This window comes from Perca fluviatilis, chromosome 9, assembly GCF_010015445.1.
Source record: "Perca fluviatilis chromosome 9, GENO_Pfluv_1.0, whole genome shotgun sequence".
NCBI lineage: Eukaryota > Metazoa > Chordata > Actinopteri > Perciformes > Percidae > Perca > Perca fluviatilis.
The window spans coordinates 26,342,356-26,364,783 of NC_053120.1; the positions used below are offsets into that span (position 1 = coordinate 26,342,356).

Here is a 22,428-nt window from a genome sequence, read left to right on the forward strand (position 1 = left end):
GGATACTGTATATGTAAAGTCGGTGATAATACAATTTATTTTTCATGCTGAGTCACACATCTTCACCGAGGTTCATGGGCCTAGTTGCACACTGAGAATACGCCAGGTTATACTCCTGTTATCAACCAGGCTGCGAAATTTGCGTGGATAATGTCTTTCATTTCTCCCATCGAAGGGGGAGGGGACTGAAAGAGGAGAGGGGAGAAGGGATTTAACATAGCGAGAGGGAGAAAGCGAGATAGTGTCTTCAAGATGGATAAAAACGAGTAAGTACATCATCTGAAGGCTTATGAAACCACCAACAACTGTATGCATTCTAACTGTATCGTTTGATGCGCGATATGTCGTTTTCATAATATATTTGGAAAGTATGTTTATCACCGATCAGGCAGCTGCACTCTGTGGTTTCGCATTTGCAAATAGCAATGCTGTGGTCTTCAGCTAGGATGTCGGTCGTTTTTGTAGCATCATTTTAAATATGCTTTAATTTTCCTGATATTTACAGCTGATGTTGAGTTAAGTATGGAGTCGGTACACTGCGTCGACAGTGTGCTATTTCGACAGATTTTAACCTTACAAAGCGGATCGCATTTTTTCTGCATACACAAAGCCTCCACAAATACATGCATAAGCTTTTAAAATGGTGTCTGTGTTTTATCAAAAAGATATACTTTGTTCATTCATAAAAGCCGGCTCCAAGTCGGAATGACAACGGTATGCATTGTCGTGGTGAAACGGCTCTCCCATTTCACGTAGCCAACATGGAACTTTCACATTTTGTGTTACTGAGCATGCTACAAGTGAGGAACGTTATTTTACTACATCTAGTATTTTTAATTATTCAGCGGCGTCCATTATTGTTGTCACTGCATCTGCGTGATTACTATTTACGGTCTATTTGTAGCCGTAGCCTAATTTATGTTTCCCATAGGTTAACATTGATGTAGCGCTAGCTACTAGCGTCAAGCTGGACAATAGAAAATAACACTTCCGGTAAACATTTCAAAACAAAAGACTATCGGCCATAATTTATTTTGTTGTAAATGTTGTTGTTTCACCTTCACGTGACCTTTCTCGTGATGTGATCAGGGACCGGTTCTTGAATTGGATTAGGTTTCAATAACCCAAAGCTTTGAGATAACCAAAGAGCTCAGGTTGAAAATTAAATTTAAACTAACGTTATATTCAAAGACTTGCTAGACTATTTAAATTCAAGGGGGAGACCTTGACATAAACACTAACTAACTACTACAGTACTAACTAACTACTACAGCCTGTATAACAGCCGCGTTGGCCTATGTTTTTCTTGCGGATGTAGCCCTCGTGCCCCGTGCACGACAGGCAGGTAGTGATTTGGCCGAGGTCCGCGGCGGAGCGATCTGCGCGACGACAAAGAAACGAGATGTTGTTAGCAGGGAGATCCCATTACGGAGGACGCATGTTATAATATGGTCGAAACAAAAGCGTAAGAAGCGATAGGCCTGACATCCAAAAAATCCTTAAATCCAATCCGCAGTAACTTTTAGTGGATTTATAGGCTACTCGCGTGGGAAATGGAGAAGAAAAGGTGGGATTGCACTGCTCTCCCCAAGGGCTGGAAAATGGAAGAAGTGACCAGAAAGTCGGGTTTGTCAGCTGGAAAAAGCGATGTCTATTATTTTAGGTACTAAACGAACGAGGGCTTGCAAAACTTATAGGTGCACAAGACACCGAGTTTGCGCACGGAAACAGGCAGCGGTATGATAAGGGGGGACGGTGGTCTGTATAAAGTTTGGGATGGGGAGGGGGGGGGTGGGTCTGTTTGCAGCCGGGTAACAAGGCCAGCCAGGCCAGCTCCTCTCACAAGTGTTAAGATAAGAAGCAGTCTGTCCAACCGTGCAGGCTAGTAGTAGCAGCTCCTGGCGAGGCCTTTTGATGAATAAAACTCGGTGTCATCTCAGTTAATACTCTTTATTTCCCACTGAAGTGAATCTACAAAGCCAGATTTGTTTTCATTTAGCAGAGGAGAAGAGCAAGATGAGGAACAGAGGCAAGAGAGGGGGGAGGCGGGTCGGTTGTATAGTTTGTGGTAGGCTAACTGTACACTCATACTGGTGTTAACTGTGGTTTGTGATGATGTAAGATACATTTGCATGAGTTACTAGCACGTAACCACCCACAGATGTTCCTTTTGTTGGTCATTGCTCAGGCTAATACTATATTGTTTCCATTCTGAAACATTTGGTCAAGTGTTACTATTGCCATGTTTACGTGTTCACTGGTTCATAGGGGTTCATTTTAAGCCTGTATATATATAATGTTGTTAAATATGTTTGTATATATAGTCTGCTCATTATACAAAAATGTGTGCAGCTTAGATACCAAGGCTAAGGTAGATTGTTCATCAAAGATTGCATCCATTTCACAAAGTAATGTGATTTTTTTATTTATTTTTTAAGTGTCATTGCCCACTTGAATGTGATCTGCTTCTGTTTGCTTTTGACCTGTTGCATGTTGTGGTCCTTGTTTGTAATGTGTCTGTGTTAGAAGTGTGACCTGTCACGCTTAACTTCCCTGCCGTCGTCTCTGTTTTTTTTTTTTTTTTTTAGTCTTGCTACCTTTTCTGTTTTTGTAAAAGATGATTCAAGTATAACAGTAGTTTTTCTCATGTCTCTGCCTCCCCACCAGTCCATCTGGGAAGAAGTTTCGGAGCAAGCCTCAGCTGGCCCGTTACCTTGGTAACCAGATGGACCTCAGCTCCTTTGATTTCCGCACGGGGAAGATGCTGATGAGCAAGCTGAACAAGAACCGCCAGAGACTGCGTTATGATAACAACAACCAGAACAAGGTGAGGCAAACAAGCTCATGATGACCAGCCTCTGACCGCCAAACGCTGACACTACACGAACACAAACTGTAGTATGATCAAACGTTAACAGGTCGAGCACTGCAAGTGAAACACCCACGCATAAACATCAATTGCAGACTAGAACCACTCGTTTAGGGACTTTAATATAGGTGCACGTTTGGTTGCTGTCACTTGGTTGCATCTTTCAAACAAAATTGGTGTAGTCCAACAGCACCATGAACAAGGCAACATTTTATATAGCTTCTCAAACTTTTTTTATTACTCTAGACAACTAGCTACTTATCCATACAATACATATAAATACCTATGTAGGTTAGACAAGACAAAAAAACTGATGCCCTATTTTAATCTTCTGAAACTTTGCTACTCATCAGACCTGGAGGGAGACTAATGTAGGAGCAGGTTTATCTTTTATAAAATGAGTTGTCACCAAACTCTCTTTGTTGCATTTCGTTTTTTAATAATCACTTTTTTTTTATGGACTTGTAGAATCTCAGGCGAATCTGGTATAAAAGTTTAATGAATAATTATATATATATATATATATATATATATATATATATATATATATATATATATATATATAATGGAAGATTATGTTGAACATCAGTAACTTAAAGAGGTACATTTTATTACCACACCCGGTGGCACGGTGTTGTTAAAAAACAAAACAGCAAAATTATTATTTTTTTCCTTTCAGAGTTGATTTCGTATGCTGCATCATTTCAGTTAACTGGTTTGAGCAGTGCCATAGGCCTCTAAGTGCTGTATGAATGATGTCTGCTTGCGTGGTTGTAATCAACAGCCTTGTGGAATAACTGGTCATATTTTTGTCTCTCTGCCCCTTCACATTCTCCTGTCCACCCTGGCCTCATCCTCCCTCTGTGCTTGATATTTTTAAGGGCAAACCTGACTTGAACACATCACTCCCAGTCAGGCAGACGGCCTCCATCTTTAAGCAGCCTGTTACCAAGGTTACTAACCACCCAAACAACAAAGTGAAGACAGACCCTCAGAAAGCTGTCGACCAGCCCAGACAGGTGAACAGTCTCCGTCTGTTACCATTAACACCATCCCATACAAACCAGAAACCCCTGATATCTGATGCTGTGCAAATGCTGGATGGGAATGTGCTGCTTTGAAACTGGATGGACCAGACCAGAGTTTTATTATTTTAATGGTGTATTTGTTTTTTTTTCCTGTACTGGAAGCAGCGGCGTATCTTCATTTAAATGTTTTGGTTTATTTGTGTCAAAACTGCCTGCAGCTAATATTACTGTTTTTTGTCTACAGCTATTTTGGGAGAAGAAACTCAGTGGTCTTAATGCTTATGACATTGCCGAGGAGCTGGTGAAAACAATGGAACTACCTAAAGGTCTGCAAGGTAATATACACAAGTTAAACATTGATTCTTTAGACAGGAAAAAAAAAAAAAAACATTCTGAAGTGACATGATCGCTCAGCAACAGTTTAAAAATGTTTTTGTATAAGATGTAACTAATTCTCCGCAGAGTTACAGCTTTGGTGTTTCTTCAAAATGTCCTTTTAACCACACGTTTGGTCCTTCAGGTGTCGGTCCAGGCTGCACAGACAAGACTCTCCTGTCGGCCATTGCGAGCGCTCTGCACACTAGCGCTGCTCCCATCACCGGCCAGCTGTCTGCAGCTGTGGAGAAGAACCCAGGAGTCTGGCTCAACACCACACAGCCGCTGTGCAAGGCCTTCATAGTCACTGATGAGGACATCAGGTGGGCGATCACAGAACACATCTGCACATGGATCACCTGTTGTTGTTGTTGTTGTTGTTGTTGTTGTTGGGTTTTTTTGTACTAGGTATTAGAAGCTGATTATTAATTGCTGGAGCCAGTATCAAGTCAGATCCAAATTCTGTTTTCTCATTTGAACTTTTTGCTTTGAGCAATAATGTATCAGCATGTGTGCGCCTGTGAAACTGTTGTGTTACAAATATTGCTCAGGGGTCCGTTCCAGGTAGGAGGTTTCACAAACTCTGAGTCTAACCCTGATCTCTGAGTTGATTTACCCTGAGATGGGGAAACTCCCGAGTTTTCGGTTCCAGAACAGCTGATTTGAGTTGGTTCAATCAACTCGGAGTAGGTTCACTCAGGGTTACGCGCGTGCACATAAGGCAGTATGAATGGAGCCATGATTCTACGATTCACCATGGTAACAACCACAAACAAACTGTTGCTGCAAAAGAGAGATAATTGGTGTGGGAGAAAATTGCTGCTCGAGTCAATGCGTACGGATTAACAGTGTATTAATTTCATATTTAATCACAGTTAACTTATAATATTAGGCTACTGGTGAAAACTGGAATCGTACGCTACACCTATAATTTTATTCAGGTGCAATCCTGCGGGCGAAAAAGTAAACTACTATTCCCATTCTGAGGCTGCAGCACCATGATCATTAACAGAACTATAAGTATAATCATTTATTTCTTTTTAATGGCTCTCACTGGTCTGTGTCCAGGGAACACTACAAAAACGTTTCGGAGCGATCACACTTTTCTGACGGCTCTACATACAGTGGCTTTACTATTACAGTATGATCCGCTGCTGTTATAAAAAAATGTAATGTGTCACAAAGAATCTGCTGGGATGTTAAAGCCTGTCCACGATGTTGAACTAGTTGAAGGATAAGGTATCTGCATATCTAATAGACTGTGATTAAAAAAAAATACCACTCAAATCGGTTATGTGGAAATGAAAAAACATCTAGTCGGAACTCAATATCATCTCCCGACGTAAACTCTATGAATTAATACAGCTTTTTCATCAACGGGATCGTCGACAAAAGGACATGACATGTTTGAGGAAAAAAAACATTTTATAGTCTACCTAACATAAATAAATACATTTTTTTTATTCATGCAGATAACAAACTGCATTAAAATGCGCCTGATACAGACTGAATGAATGAGGAAATGAGTTTCCCCTCCCTCTGAGAGGGAGGAGAATGAGAGAAACTCAAGTTTTTTTTCCCCGTTTCTTGAAGAAAACCTGCTCCCGACCAGGTTAGGTTCACAGACTCGGTTACCATAGTAACTGACTCTGAGGTTAAGTTACCTCTCTTTCTGGAACAGAAAACCCAGAGTTTCCCTCATCTCAGGGTTAACCAACTCAGAGTTTTCACTAAACCTGCTTTCTGGAACGGGCCTCAGATCTCCTTCAGTGTATTTAAAAACAGGAAATAACTACAGGCAGTGTGAATAATGGCACATTTTATCTGTTTTTCCCAGTTCATGAGATATGGGCTTCCATTTTATATGCTGAAGCACAGTAACCACAAAGGCTGAGTCACAAAGACATAATGGAGAAATCTTTGGAATTTGAAGATTTCTTCATCCCTTTTTGTCTTCTTTTTGCCCCCCCCCCCCCCCTGAAGTTGACAGAGTTGAGTCTGTTCCACAGTCCATAACAAGTGACCCTGCTCTTTGTAAAAACACACCATCTGTTCAGTGCTGATTCAGTGGCAGCTGTAACTGCCAACTGTAACGGCTTCCTGTTGTGTTTGTGTGTAGGAAACAGGAGGAGCTGGTGTACAGTGTGAGGAAAAGGCTAGAGGAGGCACTGATGGCTGATATGTTGGCTCATGTCGAGGAGGCTGCCAATGAGGGAGACACTCTGCAGGAGGAGGGCAACGGCAGTGAAGATATGGAGAGCGTATAGCACAGGTTGGTTAAGGGACAATTTAGGCAAATTATGTCAACAATGTATTACCTGTCCCACCTGTGGCTAGCTTCCTGCAGGTAAAAAAAAGTCATATGAGTTTTGTACTTAGTGCATATATTCTTACACAATATAAGATGCAACCTAGCAGTCCAAAAAACTAGAGAATGTTTTTTTTTTTTTCTTTCTTTCTAATTGTCAATCCTCTCCTTGTAGGGTTTTGTTCAACACCGGTACACATGACCATGAGCAGTCGGAGCCATACAGCAGTCCTGCCCTGATGAACTGTCCCTGAGTATCTGCGTCCAACTTAAACCTTAACCCGACTTACACCAGTCCAGTTCAACCTCAAGAACTGTCTTCTCCTCTCCTGAACCCACAAACGCTTGGCGTCTCAAATGCGTCTTTTTATCATTAACTCCACTGGATGGGACTCACTGACTTCAACTGCAATTAAATTACTCGACGTATTTCCGAGCTCGGTTGATTTTTCTTTTTTTTTTGACTGACATTTAAAAAAAATTCCCTTGAACTTTCAAATATTAAAAATAATTTATCTACAGTGTGACAAATTCAGTGTTTGATGAGAAGTGTATTTTTTACTGAAAGGCTTTGAATGGGTTTGTATTTTTTGTGACAATCGTGTCAAATTCAAACATTGTATGTCAGCAAAAAGTTGATCTGGGTGCTTTTTTGTTTGTTTGTTTTGGGGCAGATTGGAAATGAATGTTTTGTATCTTTGGCTCTTGAATTTTATGATGCACTCCACAAGTTGTCAGACACAAAACACTGTCTTTTCTAGTGGAACCAATTGAGATGTAACTATACTGAGTTGATCTCATTCAAATTAGCATCGGTGCCAACCTGCAGGCCGGCTGATGTTACTAATGCAAATGGTGAAGTTTTTAATCCCTTGTACATCCATTGGAGGGGATAGAGTCAAGTTTTTATTGTTGTAATTTCAAGGAAATATTGTACTTCATGACAGCTGTGTCATCCTGTGACTCATGTTCAGTATTGACCCTAAAGGAGACATGTCATTTTGAAGAGGGTTGTTTGAAGTGCGTTTAACTAAAGTCTGCTTGGTATTTTACCCTAAGCGTAAAATGTGCTGTACACATGATGGTGAAGAAATGACTTGAAACTTTTATCTATTGTACAATTATGTTTTGTAGTCCTAATCATTATAGGTGCTTACTGTGAAACATCGCTGTTTAGTCTTTGTTTCTATTGGTTTCAGTCCACGTTTCTTTTTAATGTGTCAATGTTACCACACACATGCTGCCTCTGGTACACTCACGCACAGAATTGGTGACACAGCAAATTACAGTTAAGAAATTGAGTTTTAATGTCATTTAGCATCTGAGGAATAATAATTTTGTATTTGTTTTTATTTTTATTTTTATCCCTGTCAAGGATTGATGGTAAATAATGTATCCAGCTGAAATCATGAATATCCCTTTTCAATATCAGCAGGCTGATTGCTGAAATGAATTTGATTGTATTACTTATTAAAAATGAGTTGATATGTCATTAAGTCTGCTGCTAGTGTGTCTTTTTTTTTTTTCTTTTGAAAGTATTGGAAATATTATGGTTAAACCTGTGTTGAGATGTATCTAACCCTCCCAAAAGTACATCTTCTAAGGGCCACCTGGTCTGGCAGTAATGATTCACACTGCACATTTAAATGGAGAATCCCCTCCATCCAATCACTGCATCCTCTCACAGATTAACAGTTAACTTGTCTTTGTGAGCCTGGACAAAGTGCAAAATACTGTCACCAGGACACAAAGTGGCTGTTCTGCAGAGTTGTGGAGGATACAGACTTTTCAGAGGGACGTGCTGATGTTACCCCTGTTGATTGTTTTTTAAATGATGTCTATCTGCATGCTTTAAAGTAGTCAAGATGACATCACTGGAGCTATACAGCAAGGTAAGACTGTATTGAGGGCCTTCCATTTGTAGGTCCCTAAAAGAAGAGAATTGATTACGATATAAAAACTATATTGCTAATGAGGTTAGCATGATTGTGTTTGCATGACATATCTGGTATGTGTGTCAGCCTTTCCCATCATGTCATGTCAATTTTTTATAAAATGTTTTCATTTTAGTGAATGATTACTGGTAGAAGAAGTGGTAGTTACTCTCTTATATTTGTCAGCCAAAAGGTTACAGTTAATGATAGATTTGCTGTGACCAAATCTACAAATCTGCGTTTTTAAATCCTTATTTCTGTGAACTTGGTGGTCAATAAGTGTGGATTAATTTCTAAAATGCACACATTAATAAACAAATTAGATGTTAGAAGTAGGTAATGGCTAATCCATGTGGGCAATTTAAAGTAGGATGACCAGTGTTAATTTTTAACACTGTTTAGGAGCCTTTTATGCTGATGGATGACAAATGTCTTGTCTGGGTGGGGCCAGGAAGTGTTACATGCACCTGAACAGTGTCGGGAGAGAAAATGAAAAATGAAATAAAAATCTCTTCTTTTCTGCACTCTCACCATACCCAGTGTTTTCAACCTGCAGTATCTCTTTCACTCTGCACACTCACCTGAACCAATCTGTTCCTTTGCTAGGGAGCATGTGTGTGGGTTCCTGACCCAGATGCAGTTTGGGTGTCAGCCCTGCTCCTCCAGGACTACAGTCCTGGAGAGAAACATCTACTGCTACAGCTCTCTAATGGAAAGGTGAGACATGCAGTAAGATTATATTATCCAAATATCAATGTGAATGCTCTAGTATCATGGTCCTCATAAAACAGCAGTGTCCTCTCTATATTTTTACACAAGAACCCCTAACTTCCTTCTCTATTGGTAGGAGACCCATTATCCAGTGGCGTCCCATTCTGATCTCCCACCTCTGGGGAACCCCGACATCCTGGAGGGGGAAAATGACCTGACAGCTCTCAGCTTCCTCCATGAACCTGCTGTCTTGCACAACCTGCGGGTTCGATTCCTGGACTACAGCAGCATCTATACGTACTGTGGTGAGCACTGAACTGGCAAAAACAGACAGATTTAAGGAAGTCTAGCTAAAATAGGGATGATTGTCTGAAAGTCGGACAGCATTAGTAACAGTCTTTCAGATGTGTACTGTCAGCAACAAACAGCTCCTCAGTGCTTCTGTCTGCATTATTACAGCTCATAATGTCAACTATATTACAGTAGGTCAAAGGTTGAGCCAGGGAGGCAACTCCCTTGCTGCTACTGGTTCAAGATGTAATTGCATATTACTATTTAGGTAATTTAATCCTAGATAAGATAACATTTGTGTAGTTTTGTCAATGACAAATGTTTTGTTTTACCCTTAAATCCCTATACATTTCGAAAGGTTGTGTGTTTATTTTTACTATAATAATGAGTGACGTGCTTGGTTTAATTTAGACTTAAAGTAGACGGAGTGAGTTTTATTGTTTTTCATTTGGATTTAAGTGCAGATGAAAATGATATAGCTATTGCATAATATTTCTATCAACATCCAGAGTCCCTTGCTGATGGGACTTTCTTTTCCTGTCCCTCCAGGTATTGTGTTAGTGGCCATCAATCCCTATGACCAGCTCCCCATATATGGAGAGGAGGTGATCGATGCTTACAGCGGCCAGGACATGGCCGACATGGAACCTCACATCTTTTCTGTGGCCGAGGAAGCCTACCGCACTATGACCAGGTCAGAGGTCAAAGTCTAGGGGGTCATGTTACAACAAATTGTATACAGTAGAACATATACATATACAGTAAGAATATGCTCCTATACTGTCTTGTTTATGGTGCACTGCAACAACACTGATGAACTGACTGAACTGTCTCAGCATAACTTCACTGTATAGGATTTGATAATCACACTATCTGTGTGTATAGGGAGGAGAAAAACCAGTCTATCATCATCAGTGGAGAGTCTGGCTCAGGAAAAACAGTCTCAGCCAAATTCACCATGCGATACTTTGCTGTGGTTGGAGGAGCAGCACAGCAGACCAGTGTGGAGGAGAAGGTTTTGGCTTCCAACCCAATATTGGAGGTGACGGTTGAACACATTTGTTAATTTTCCTGTCAATAATGTGTTTTTTTTTTAAATATACAAACAACACATCATTTTGTCTACAGTCGATTGGGAATGCTAAAACCACACGAAATGACAACAGTAGTCGTTTTGGGAAGTACATCGAGATCGGCTTTGGCAGAAAAGGGAACATCATTGGGGCAAACATGAGGACGTATCTGCTGGAGAAGTCAAGGGTTGTCTTCCAGGTAAGCTCTAAAGCCAGAGTGATGATGAAAACAGTTTTTGCACATAAGAATCTTTCATTTGTCAAAAGGTGAAATGTTACACACCTATTTATTATGCATCTGTTCATGAACATTGTCTGTACGTTTGTGTGCATGTAAGGCATCAGCAGAGAGGAACTACCACATCTTCTACCAACTGTGTGCCTCCAGGGAGTTACCTGAGATGAGAGCCCTTAAACTGGGTGAGACTTAATCACAAACAACCCTCTCTGCTTGTTCTCAAATGTTCATTCACGTTTTGTGTATTATAATGTCCACGCTGCATGCAGTCTGACTGTGCGTTGTGTTTGCTGAAGATGCACCTGAGCATTTCCGCTACACCAGCCAGGGAGGAGAGATGCAGATTCCTGGTACTGATGATCTGTCAGACCTGGAGCGCACTCGCAATGCTTTCACCATCCTGGGTAGGCACACACACACACACACACACACACACACACACACACACACACACACACACACACACACACACACACACACACACACACACACACACACACACACACACACACACACACAATGCATACCAGTGGTGGAAGAAATATGTAGAATCAGAATCAGAATCAGATTTATTGGCCAAGTATACCAAGAAATTTGACTTCGGTAGGTGTAAACTCTCTATACATAGACAAATAGTAATATAGACACATACTGTATAATAGAGACAACAATATACATTTAGGCACATATCAACATAATATACAAAAATACAAATATACAAATAAATACAAGATAAATACACATGGAGAGGGATGTGCAGTGCAAAAAGTAATAGTGCAAAGTAGTGTGCAAGATGCATATTGGAATGATAAGTATGAAATGTGTAGAGAAGTGAGTGAGTGGCCAAAGTGGGGATGACCCCACTTATCAGCAGTTCAGTAGAGGGATGGCAGTGGGAAAGAAGCTGTTCTTATGTCTGGTTGTTTTTGTGCGCAGGGATCTGTAGTGCCTGCCAGAGGGGAGGGGGTTAAAGAAAACGTGTGCAGGATGTGTGGGGTCTTCGGTGATGTTTTCTGCCCGCTTCATGGTCCTACCAGTGTACAAGTCCTGGAGGGAGGGCAGGGGGGCACCAATGATTTTTTCAGCTGTCCGAATTGTGTGTTGTAATCTGCGTTTGTCCTGTTTTGTGGCTGCCCCAAACCAAAAGGTGATGGATGTGCAGAGCATGTAGGTCCTTTACTTAAGTAAAAGTACTAATACCACACGGTAAAAATAACTCTGTTACAAGTAAAAGTCCTGCATTGAAAATGTTACTTACGTTAAAAGTATGTAAGTGTCATAAGAAAAATGTAATTAAAGTATTAAAAGTAAAAATACTCAATGCAGAAAAATCCTCACATTTTTTTAAAGATAATTTTTTGGGCTATTTCTTGGCCTGCTGACAGCTGAAGAAATGAAAGGGGAGAGAGAGGGGGGAATGACATGCAGCAAAGGGCCGCAGGTCAGAGTCAAACCCACGGCTGCTGCGTCGAGGAGTAAACCTCTATACATGGGTGCCCACTCTACCAACTGAGCTATCTGGGTGCCCAAAATCCTCACATTTAAGAAGCAGGAAATGATCAAAACAGTTATGTCAATCAACTAATTATAATCTACATGTGTTTTGTGTGCAAAAATCTTGATTTGTAAAGTAACTAGTAACTAAACCTGTCGGAGTAATGTAGTGGAGTAAAAAGTATAATATTTCCTTCTGAAATGTAGCGGAGTAGAAGTAGAAAGTAGCATAAAAAGAAAAGACTCAAGTCTTACTTGTGTAAATGTACTTAGTAACATTCCACCACTGATGCATACACAATGATGTTGGAGGATCCAACTCTTCAGGCTCTGGTAAGATTTTTATGTAAATGAATCATGGCATTGCTTATGAAGATGTTGGTGTATTTGTTGAAATTGCAGATGTGCAGCCTGACCAACAGATGGAGCTCTTCCGGATCCTGTCAGCTGTTCTGCACCTGGGAAATGTCAACATCCAAGCCAGTGGGAGAAGTTCTGACCGGAGTTATATTGATGTAAGAAATGTATTTCTATTGTTATCTATGTCTCCTCTTACCTATAGTGCCTTAGTTCTTCTATACATATGCTTTTTCTCTCAACTGACATCATATTCCCTCTATCAGTGCATATAGTATACTGTTACAGGTATATCTGAGTCTTTTGTTTTTTCTCAGGTAGACGACCACCCTCTGGCTGTCTTCTCCAAGCTGTTAGGAGTGGAAGGACCTCAGGTAGCTCACTGGCTGTGTCATCGCAAACTGGCTGTAGGTGGAGAGATGCTGGTCAAACCTGTGTCCGGTCAGCAGGCCATAGAAGCCAGAGATGCACTGGCCAAACATGTTTATGGCCAGATGTTTGCATGGGTTGTCCAGAGGCTCAACTCTGCTCTGCGCACCCAGAGGGGACAGGCCAAATCCTTTATAGGTGTACTAGACATCTATGGGTGAGTGATGAGCTTTGTAAAACTGGATACAAATTATTTTTGTGGCCTTATTACAACTCTAAAGTTTGCTTTAGTATTGTGTATTCTGAAGTGTATTGTGTACATTATCTTCAGTGTGTTATTACACAGTTGGACTGACAAGTCTTGTTTCTCGGAGCAGGTTTGAGACCTTTGACCGGAACAGTTTTGAGCAGTTCTGTATAAATTATGCAAATGAGAAACTGCAACAGCAATTCAACAGGGTAAGTTATGTGACAGGCAGACATGTCTATTATTCTTGTTAAACTCGTCAGGGAATCAGCTCTATCACCACTGAACTCTATCATCGCAAATTCCAATTGAGTTTGATTTAATGATAATAATACTACAAATAATGCATCAACAGATGTTTCTTTCCATCATTTTCTTCCACTGTTAAAGTCCGTCTTGTTTTTTAGTTTTGCAAGTTATTGCACATTTGAATGCATGTGTGGAATACTCTTTGTCTACTACAGTGGTGTGGTGTACTTCTTTAGGGGTGAAATGTTTTCAAAATCACGTTAAATTATTCAGATTTGAAGGAATAAAGGGTTGTCTTCCTCATACAGAAGTGCTGCTCTGTCTGGGCCTCTCTCTGATGATCTCTTCTTTATAGCCAAGCTTCCCTCACTGTTTTTATCCTCAGGATGGTCAGGTCGTCTGCCTTCCTTGAACTTTCTATGTAGAGTCATTGCATTTCTTTTATCATTTTTCCGCATCTTTAAGTTTTATATATGTTTTTGTGTTTGTCTGCAGCACGTGTTCCACTTGGAGCAGGAGGAGTACATCCGGGAAGAGCTGGCCTGGAGCAGGATTGAGTTCAGTGACAATCAGCAGTGCATCAATCTAATAGAGGGACAGCTGGGACTGTTTGATCTTTTAGACGAGGAGTGCAGGGTCAGTCATGCTGTCTCTCCCCCCCCCCCTTATCTGTCTCTTTGTTAGTCTTGATTTGATCTGTCTTCTCCTCTGTTTGTTACATCTCTCACACACATTTGGCACAATCTTCACATTACACTGAGTGAAATGCAAAAATGTTCACTGTTATTTTAGGCACTGGATGGTTTTAAATTTTTAACTCACTGGTTTTAGTAATATTCTCCCTCTAAACTCTAGTCTCTGTGATCATTGTTTGAGTTTTTCGTCAGATGCCCAAAGGTTCAGATGAGAGCTGGGTGCAGAAGCTGTATGACCAACACCTGACCAACAAGCCCCACCCTCACTTCCAGAAACCTCGCATGTCCAACAGCGCCTTCGTCGTTCTGCACTTCGCGGACACAGTGAGTGATGAAGGTCAACACACAGAGAAACTGTAGTGAATCTGTGTTAGGACTGTAGTTCAAGTCTTAATATGTGGAAAAAGTCTCTTCTCATGTTTATGTTAATATTAGTAACAGTTTTCATTTGTTTTTTTTTCATCAGGTGCAATATGAATGCAATGGCTTTTTAGGCAAGAATCGAGATACAGTCTTTGAGGAGCTCATTAACATTCTCAAAGCAAGTCAGGTAGATATTTGTTACGTATTCAATTTTCATTTCATTTCTATGTGACTGTGTGATCACTAACTTGTGTCTGTGTGTGTTCATGTGTGTGTCAGTCTGAGCTGGTGGCTGAGTTGTTCCAGCAGCAGGGAAATGTTTCCTCTGTGGCTAATGGAAGTGTTCGTTCAGGGAAAAGAGCCACCAAAGAACATAAACTGACGGTGGGCTTCCAGGTGAGCTGTTATGGCTTTGTTCTCATGTTCACTTCATTTTTGGTACAGCAAACTTTAACACTATGTTTTTGGTGCCTGTCAGTTCCGTCAGTCCTTACAGATGCTAATGGACACTCTGAACAGCACCACTCCTCACTATGTCCGCTGTATTAAACCCAACGACCTCAAAGAACCTTTTATGTATGTCTTTGTTTGGCCCCTCTTTACAAAATTAAAAGTTGATGCATTTGATTTTGTGTTGTCCCTGACACTGGTGTGTGCACCAAGCAGCCTAATAGCCTTGCTTTGTTAGGTTTGACCCCAGGAGGACAGTCCAGCAATTGCGAGCCTGCGGGGTGCTGGAGACAATTCGCATCAGTGCTGCAGGTTTCCCATCCAGGTACGGAGTACTTCCTAGACATTCAGTGAACTCTGTATAGCTCTCACACAGTATGAGAGCTCAGTCTTTAAAGTCATGTTAAGAAAGTCATATAAAAGAGGATATCAGATGTTGCACTTCTTCTCTTCTAAGTCATTGATGAAAGACATATTGACCACAGCTGGGTTTTCCTAAAGCACCTTAATCTTAAAGGACTAAACCAACCATTTGTGGTTAATAGACCATTATGTGTACCTTGTAGAAAATAAGGTCATAGATTTATTTCCTACCTTTTAGGCATTTGTTTCAGATTGTGGTTATATGGTAGAGCATTTTACAGAGACATAAAACATGCTTGAGATTTGTGTTCAATATTTCACCTATGTTACCTAGGTTCAGGGCCCTTTGCTGCATTTCTTTCACTCACTCTCCCCTTTCCTCTCTGTCACTATCTAAATAAAAGCATAAAGTGCCTAAAAATATCTTTTCCAGTATCCAGTATTTTAGAGTCAGCCCCTGAACCTATAAACGATAAACAAACATGGATGTTGAGGAAGGAGTAATGTAGATTTGTTGCAACAAACCAACTCTCACGTCTCATATGTCCAAGTTTCGTGAACGCACCCACATGAAGTCAAAACAATCCCTTAAAAGTGTTACCGAATGATGAGAGCATAAAATAGTATAAATGTCAAGTAATGTAATTATATGTGTCTCTTTGTTAATGCTTTATATTTGTATTTTCCCTACAGTGAACTATCCACTAGAGTCAAAATATGTAAACAAATAAATTTAATTGATGAGTGGACCAAAACAAAAAGACAGAATCTATCTTAACAGAACTAATAAGATGTTTTCTCTAAGATTTCTGTTCAAAATCTTTGTTTCCAGATGGACCTACGAGGAGTTCTTCAGCAGGTACCATCTTCTGCTTCGAGGTTCTCAGGGCCAGGATCAGGCCCAGGCCTCGTGCAGACAAGCCCTGCCTCAGCTCATCCCAGACCCAGACCAGTACTGCTTTGGAAAGACCAAAGTATTTTTCCGGGCCGGTCAGGTGGCTGTACTGGAGAGGCTGAGAGCTGAGAGGCTGCGTGTTGCTGCTGTGATCATCCAGAGCAGGGTCAAAGGATGGCTGGCACGGATTAGATACACCAGGATCTGCTGGGCAACCGTCACCATACAGAGATACTGCAGAGGAGCTCTGGCCAGACGGTTAGGATAGAAGAAGATATATACATGTTGCAATGCAATCTTCATCTGTTTTCTAAATATTATAGTTTAGCCTCACTGCACTATATTATTTCTTGAAAGGAAAGTGACAGATGTTTTAGAGAAACTGATTTGTCAATGATAGCAAATTTAATTTAATCTTCTTTCTTTATATATTTTTTAAATATATTAATGAAATATTCAGTGTAGCTAATGAAGACAGGTTTATGTTTAGAACTATTTCATGTGAGCTACAATGTATTTTACACTGCACAATAATCTGTGGAAACTAGAACAACTATTACCAGATCTGTTATTTTTCTGTATTTGTATAAACTGTATCAATCTCCAACACAAAATTGCCAGACATAACCCAAAACTTTTTGGTTAAAACACTTACATTTCCTCTTTGTCACTTTGGCTGCAGACTTGCCCTGACTCTGCGCTACACCAAGGCTGCTTTAATAATCCAGAAGACCTACCGCATGGTGATGGTCAGACAGATGTTCCTCATGATCCGACAGGCCACCATCACCATCCAGGCCTTCACCAGGGGCACGATGGCGCGCCACAGATACAGACTGGTCAGCATTTAATTACAGCCTTAATCGCTACCTGCTTAACATTGCACTTCTGATCTGTTTAGAAGAGAATGTAATTGTGTCTAAGTTATGTAGACATAACCTGAACTAATGTAAACCCTATTCTCCCTCCCCAGTTGGTGGCGGAGCGGGCTGCTGTATTGCTTCAGGCGAGAGTGCGTGGGTGGTTGGCGAGGCAGGCGTACAGGCGAATACATGCGGCGGTGGTGTTCATGCAGTGCTGCGTGCGCCGCAGGGCTGCCAGGAGAGAGCTGATGAAACTAAAGACGGAGGCCCGCTCAGTGGAGAAGTACAGAGAGCTCAACAAGGGCATGGAAGTCAAACTGATGCAGCTGCAGTTGAGAGCAGACCAGGAGGTGTGTGAAAGGGAGTTTGATCCTGTGATGTGATCCTTGTAAGAGTTCATTTTATTTTCTGCTTTCTACACAATAAAGTTGTGTTTGTTTGTTTGTATTTGTCCAGGCCAGGGAGAGTGCAGCTTTGAGAGAGACCCTGCACGCAGAGCGAGAGGCCACCAGTGCTGAGCTGGTGGCCCTGAGGGCGACGGTACAGAAACTGGAGAGACAGAAACAGGAGAAGCCTCAGCCCTGCGCCGTCATTAGCGAGAAGAAGGTGGAGGAAAGAAGGAGAGCTGAAGAGAAGGCTGCCCAGGAGATCCTTCAACTCACACAAGTAGGTCCTCTGACCCAAGAATAATTTGACACATTTTACACGGTGCTGGTGATTGTGTTATTATAAAACATGAAGAATACCAGATGTCTCATAATTTAAAAAATTTAAAAAAATCCCCTGACCAGCTGTTTATTCTCATCCTCTCTTATTGTCAAGGAGTTACAAGCCCTGCAAAGAGAAAAGGACCATTGTTGCAAAGAGAGAGAGGATCTCTCTGCTCGCTTGTTTGAGCAAGAAAAAGCACAAGAAGGTAGGTTCTTTTAACTTTGCAGCATCAAATGTCTGCATAGCTTCAAAGGTAAACCCTTGGTCTTCTTCCTCTCTTTTTCTTTGTGTGTGTGCAGAGCGTGTGCATCAAGCTGTGTCTCAGGCGGGTGCATCTCTGAGGGCGTCGCTGGATGAGGAGAGGAGAAAGTATCAGGGTCTCCTGAGAGAGTTCACCAGACTGGAGCAGAGATACGACAACCTCAGAGAGATGAGTCTGCTTACTGAGGTTCATAACTACACCTACAGACACACAAAATACTATTTTGGTCTAAAACTCCATCCTTGGTTGCTGATGGTATTTTTTTTTTCTTCCTCACAACAGCACTCCAAGGGCCACAGAAGGACGGACTCCACCCAGAGTCTGAGCTTGGAGCCTCTCTCTCCCTCCCCCACTGCGTTGTCACCCCAGTCTCTCAACCCACTCTCACCCTTCCCATCTGTCTTCCCGTCCCCGGAGGAGGGCCGCAGGGTCAGTGTGACGTCTCCCTCGATGGAGCGGAGAGCCTCAGTGTGGAGCTTGGAAACGCCAATGGTGAGAGAGTGTAGGAGTAGAATAAACTCAAAGAACAATATCACAAAACTTCCCGCAAGTTTGGTGGCAAAAACATGTTATGATTATTGAGTATGCGTGGGCGCTTTTTCCAACTTGCAACGTTTGGAACATCAGGTCAGGCAACAAAAAAATGTCACACTGTGTTCATGTGTGTGTTGACAGGATCAGTTGATGGAGAGGATGGATGTGGCCAAAGACCCGGCAGTGAAGATGAAAGGAGAGGACCTGGCACATGCTTACGATGCCGTACGAGTGGCCAACAAGTCAGTCTGTCACTCAGTTTATCATCTTGCTTCCCCTTCGATTTTATGCTGTGATTTATATTTGTTTGGATGAACTCTGTGATCCTGTTTCATCTCTCCTCTTGTCTGTGTCAGGTTTCTGGAGAGCCAGCTGCGTAGTCGGCGCAGTCAGAGGGAGGAGGATCTGGAGGCTCTGAGGTGCCAGCTTAGTCAAGCCATCTCTGGTTCTTCCTCTGCTGCACAGCGACAGGTATCGACTTATACGGAGTCTGCTGAAAGACTATGTATAAATTCTAAAGTCTAAATTCTTCCCCTGAATTTATTATGCTCCCGGCTTCCCAAAAATCCCTTCCTACTTTTTTCCTAATCACCTCTTCTCTCTCTCATAATCACTCTGCAGTCTAAAAAGTAAGAGCCGGCTGCTTGTAATCTTGTTAAAAAGTTTAAGCTTTTCTACTGTTTCCACTGGAAGTCAGTTTGGTTTCCGAGCGTTGGCTATAAGCCACAAATCCTGTGACTGTGTTTGTGTGTAAAGGAACTGCAGGAACTACTCGAGGCCAGAGAGCAAGAGTGTGTCAGATTGAGAAGAGAGCTGAAGGAGCTTAAAAACACAGTGTCACTCAGACGACTCCTGACACAAGGTAAGATTTCATCACAAGCTTAAATTCAGAGCTTATGGTTTGCTATGCACTTTCAGAATAAAGCGTTTAGTGGGTTTTCTTCGTCGCTGAAAAGACGCCATTTGTGAAATATGAAGTTTTCGTTTATCATCACGTATTTGGATCATTAACTTATGGTGTTAAATATGATGTTAAAGGTCCCATGACATGGTGCTCTTTGGATGCTTTTATATAGGCCTTAGTGGTCCCCTAATACTGTATCTGAAGTCTCTTTCCCGAAATTCAGCCTTGGTGCAGAATTACAGCCACTAGAGCCAGTCCCAATAGGGCAAGGTGGAGGGTGGGTTGAAAGCCATGATGTCTCTCTCTCATGGGTGGGCCAAATTCTCTGGGCGGGTAAAGCAGAGAAAGGGGAGGTAACCTTGCTCCTTATGAGCTCATAAGGAGCAAGATTCCAGATCGGCCCATCTGAGCTTTCAATTTCTCAAAGGCGGAGCAGGATACCCAGGGCTCGGTTTACACCTATCGCCATTTCTAGCCACTGGGGGACCATAGGCAGGCTGGGGGAACGCATATTAATGTTAAAAAACCTCATAAAGTGAAATTTTCATGCCATGGGACCTTTAAAATGTCCTTGAGTACACTTTTTACAGAAATATCATCACCAAGTTCTCCCAACAGCTTTCATTCAAGAGACATCCTCCTGTCAATCCCGACCGAAGCCAGCATCAGTCACTGGTCTGCTGGAATGTAGGAAGAGAGATGAAACCAAGCTCATCAAGAACCTCATCACAGGTGAGACAGTAAACGTTAGCAAACACTATATTTAGGTTTTAGTACATAGAAGCATTCAAATTTTTACGTAGAAAACACACAAAAGTAATTTTCATCAGGCTATAGTTTATAAGTCTTCATAAGTATGTAAGTTTAGTAGGGGAGTTTTTATTTATAAATTCCTCTAAATATTTTGTTCTCTAAACCTGCATACATTTTATTATGTTGACATTGACCTAGAATACAAGCCGTTTCACATTTGGTGTACACATGACATACATTATATTTAAAAGGAAACTTATCTTGCCCCTCAACTAACATTTAGTTTCCTCATCAATTAACCTGCTTACTATTTTCTTGATTATCCATTAATCATTTAATCTATAAAATCTCACAAAATAGTAAAACATTGCCATTACACTCCTCAAGTATCTATCTATCTATCTATCTATCTATCTATCTATCTATCTATCTATCTATCTATCTATCTATCTATCTATCTATCTATCTATATATTCATCTATCTATCTATCTATTTATCTATTTATATATAATTATCTATCTATCTATCTATCTATCTATCTATCTATCTATCTATCTATCTATCTATCTATCTATCTATCTATATATTCATCTATCTATCTATCTATCTATCTATCTATCTATCTATCTATCTATCTATCTATCTATCTATCTATCTATCTATCTATCTATTTATCTATCTATATATAATTATCTATCTATCTATCTATCTATCTATCTATCTATCTATCTATCTATCTATCTATCTATCTATCTATCTATCATAGTGACTCCTTGAACAACAGTTTTACAGTTTTTCTCCATTGGTTTGGCTCATTTCTTAAAACAGAAATTATAACACTATAGCTCACTTGTAAAAGCTCATATCTCTCCCAAAACTGTTCACTCATGCTTCAAAACTAAATTCCTTTCCCATATGAAGAGTCAGTGCCACCAAAATGGCAAAGATCCTTCTCAATCGCTTTGGCTCATTTCTTGAAACAGACCGGACGTTCTCAACACTCTTGGAGGCTTTTGCCAAAATAACCTGGATGGTTCAGCACAACACCATGGTTCACCTGCAAAATCTCATATCTCTCCCAAAACAGTTCACTCATGTGTCAAAACTAAATTTCTTTCTCATTTAAATAGTCAGTGCCCCCAAATGCTTCGTCCCTTTGTCATTGTGTAAGCACTGCAAGTCAAAATGTTTAGATGTTTTGTCGCTATGGCAGAGGACCATTGAAATATCCCTCATGTCCACCTTTCAGTCCCAGTCCCAGTCCAGCGTCCATTGCATGGAGCAGGGACCTCTGATCTTGAGCCCGATGCTCATACACTCTCCACCTCCAAGCGGAGAAATACTCCTCAATAGGATTGAGGAAAGGAGAGTAAGGTGGTAGGAACACCATGACCATGCTTGGATGAGTAGTGAACCAGGCCCTGATGAGCAGGCCACGGTGGAAATTCACATTGTCCCATACAATGACATATTGTGGTAATTGAGGACCTACGAGACCTCTCTCATTTTCAGGGATCAAATCAAAATGAAGGCGGTCCAAGAAGATGAGGAGCTTCTGTGTATTGTATGGGCCAAGACTGGGAATGTGATTGGCCACTCCATTCTCAGAAATGGCAGCACACATAGTTATATTGCCCCCTCGCTCTCTTTTGTTCTTGTTGTTCATTGAGAAGTTTTCCTCTGCCACCCGTGCAAGGTTGTAGTCCAATCCTAGACATAGAATTCAAAGGACAACACTCCATTCGTAATGTATACCTTATGTATTCCTTACAGAATGAGTTACCAATGTAATTGTATTGTTGTTTTACTTACAGTAACTTTACCACAATTCTAATGCATCACTGTGCAGTGACTGGAATACTACTGTAAACTGTATCATCAATACTATTCCATAGTTTATTTTCTCCAATATGTTTCTTGTCATTTTTATAACATAACATAACATTGAGGTAAGCTATTACTGTAGGCCCATCACACACACACACACACACACACACACACACACACACACACACACACACACACACACACACACACACACACACACACACACACACACACACACACACACACACACACACACTAAATGAA

The 22,428-nt window shown here is 41.0% G+C and overlaps 2 protein-coding genes across 6 annotated transcripts in view; both read left to right on the plus strand.

Moving 5' to 3' along the window:
- Positions 1-86: 86 nt before the first annotated feature.
- On the plus strand, positions 87-8,072 carry mbd3b (methyl-CpG binding domain protein 3b). 5 transcript variants are annotated; one of them, XM_039810484.1, is made up of 7 exons: positions 87-266; positions 2,668-2,827; positions 3,751-3,888; positions 4,142-4,232; positions 4,418-4,595; positions 6,392-6,544; positions 6,756-8,070. In XM_039810484.1, the coding sequence occupies exons 1-6, from the start codon at positions 253-255 to the stop codon at positions 6,537-6,539; spliced, it is 729 nt and encodes a 242-aa protein (XP_039666418.1). In that variant the 5' UTR covers positions 87-252; the 3' UTR covers positions 6,540-6,544; positions 6,756-8,070. The 5 variants fall into 5 exon arrangements, with proteins under 5 accessions (XP_039666418.1, XP_039666417.1, XP_039666416.1 ...); XM_039810483.1 differs by lacking the exon at positions 87-266 and adding an exon at positions 1,364-1,465; XM_039810482.1 differs by lacking the exon at positions 87-266 and adding an exon at positions 1,366-1,663 and having other exon boundaries at positions 4,142-4,223; positions 6,756-8,072.
- A 171-nt stretch (positions 8,073-8,243) lies between these two features.
- si:dkey-110c1.10 (unconventional myosin-Vb) overlaps positions 8,244-22,428 on the plus strand; it is a 29,346-nt gene continuing 15,161 nt past the window's right edge. Inside the window, exons 1-28 of the mRNA XM_039810466.1 lie at positions 8,244-8,472; positions 9,121-9,231; positions 9,362-9,530; positions 10,066-10,210; positions 10,402-10,558; positions 10,645-10,788; positions 10,928-11,009; positions 11,124-11,231; positions 12,724-12,836; positions 12,996-13,264; positions 13,425-13,506; positions 14,039-14,179; positions 14,431-14,562; positions 14,705-14,788; positions 14,881-14,997; positions 15,080-15,177; positions 15,290-15,376; positions 16,247-16,567; positions 16,992-17,148; positions 17,283-17,522; positions 17,629-17,838; positions 17,995-18,088; positions 18,183-18,331; positions 18,428-18,637; positions 18,821-18,921; positions 19,036-19,150; positions 19,436-19,541; positions 20,202-20,315. Of these exons, the coding sequence (XP_039666400.1) occupies positions 8,446-8,472; positions 9,121-9,231; positions 9,362-9,530; positions 10,066-10,210; positions 10,402-10,558; positions 10,645-10,788; positions 10,928-11,009; positions 11,124-11,231; positions 12,724-12,836; positions 12,996-13,264; positions 13,425-13,506; positions 14,039-14,179; positions 14,431-14,562; positions 14,705-14,788; positions 14,881-14,997; positions 15,080-15,177; positions 15,290-15,376; positions 16,247-16,567; positions 16,992-17,148; positions 17,283-17,522; positions 17,629-17,838; positions 17,995-18,088; positions 18,183-18,331; positions 18,428-18,637; positions 18,821-18,921; positions 19,036-19,150; positions 19,436-19,541; positions 20,202-20,315 (3,883 nt within the window). The 5' untranslated portion in view covers positions 8,244-8,445. The remainder of the gene's footprint in view (positions 8,473-9,120; positions 9,232-9,361; positions 9,531-10,065; positions 10,211-10,401; positions 10,559-10,644; positions 10,789-10,927; positions 11,010-11,123; positions 11,232-12,723; positions 12,837-12,995; positions 13,265-13,424; positions 13,507-14,038; positions 14,180-14,430; positions 14,563-14,704; positions 14,789-14,880; positions 14,998-15,079; positions 15,178-15,289; positions 15,377-16,246; positions 16,568-16,991; positions 17,149-17,282; positions 17,523-17,628; positions 17,839-17,994; positions 18,089-18,182; positions 18,332-18,427; positions 18,638-18,820; positions 18,922-19,035; positions 19,151-19,435; positions 19,542-20,201; positions 20,316-22,428) is intronic.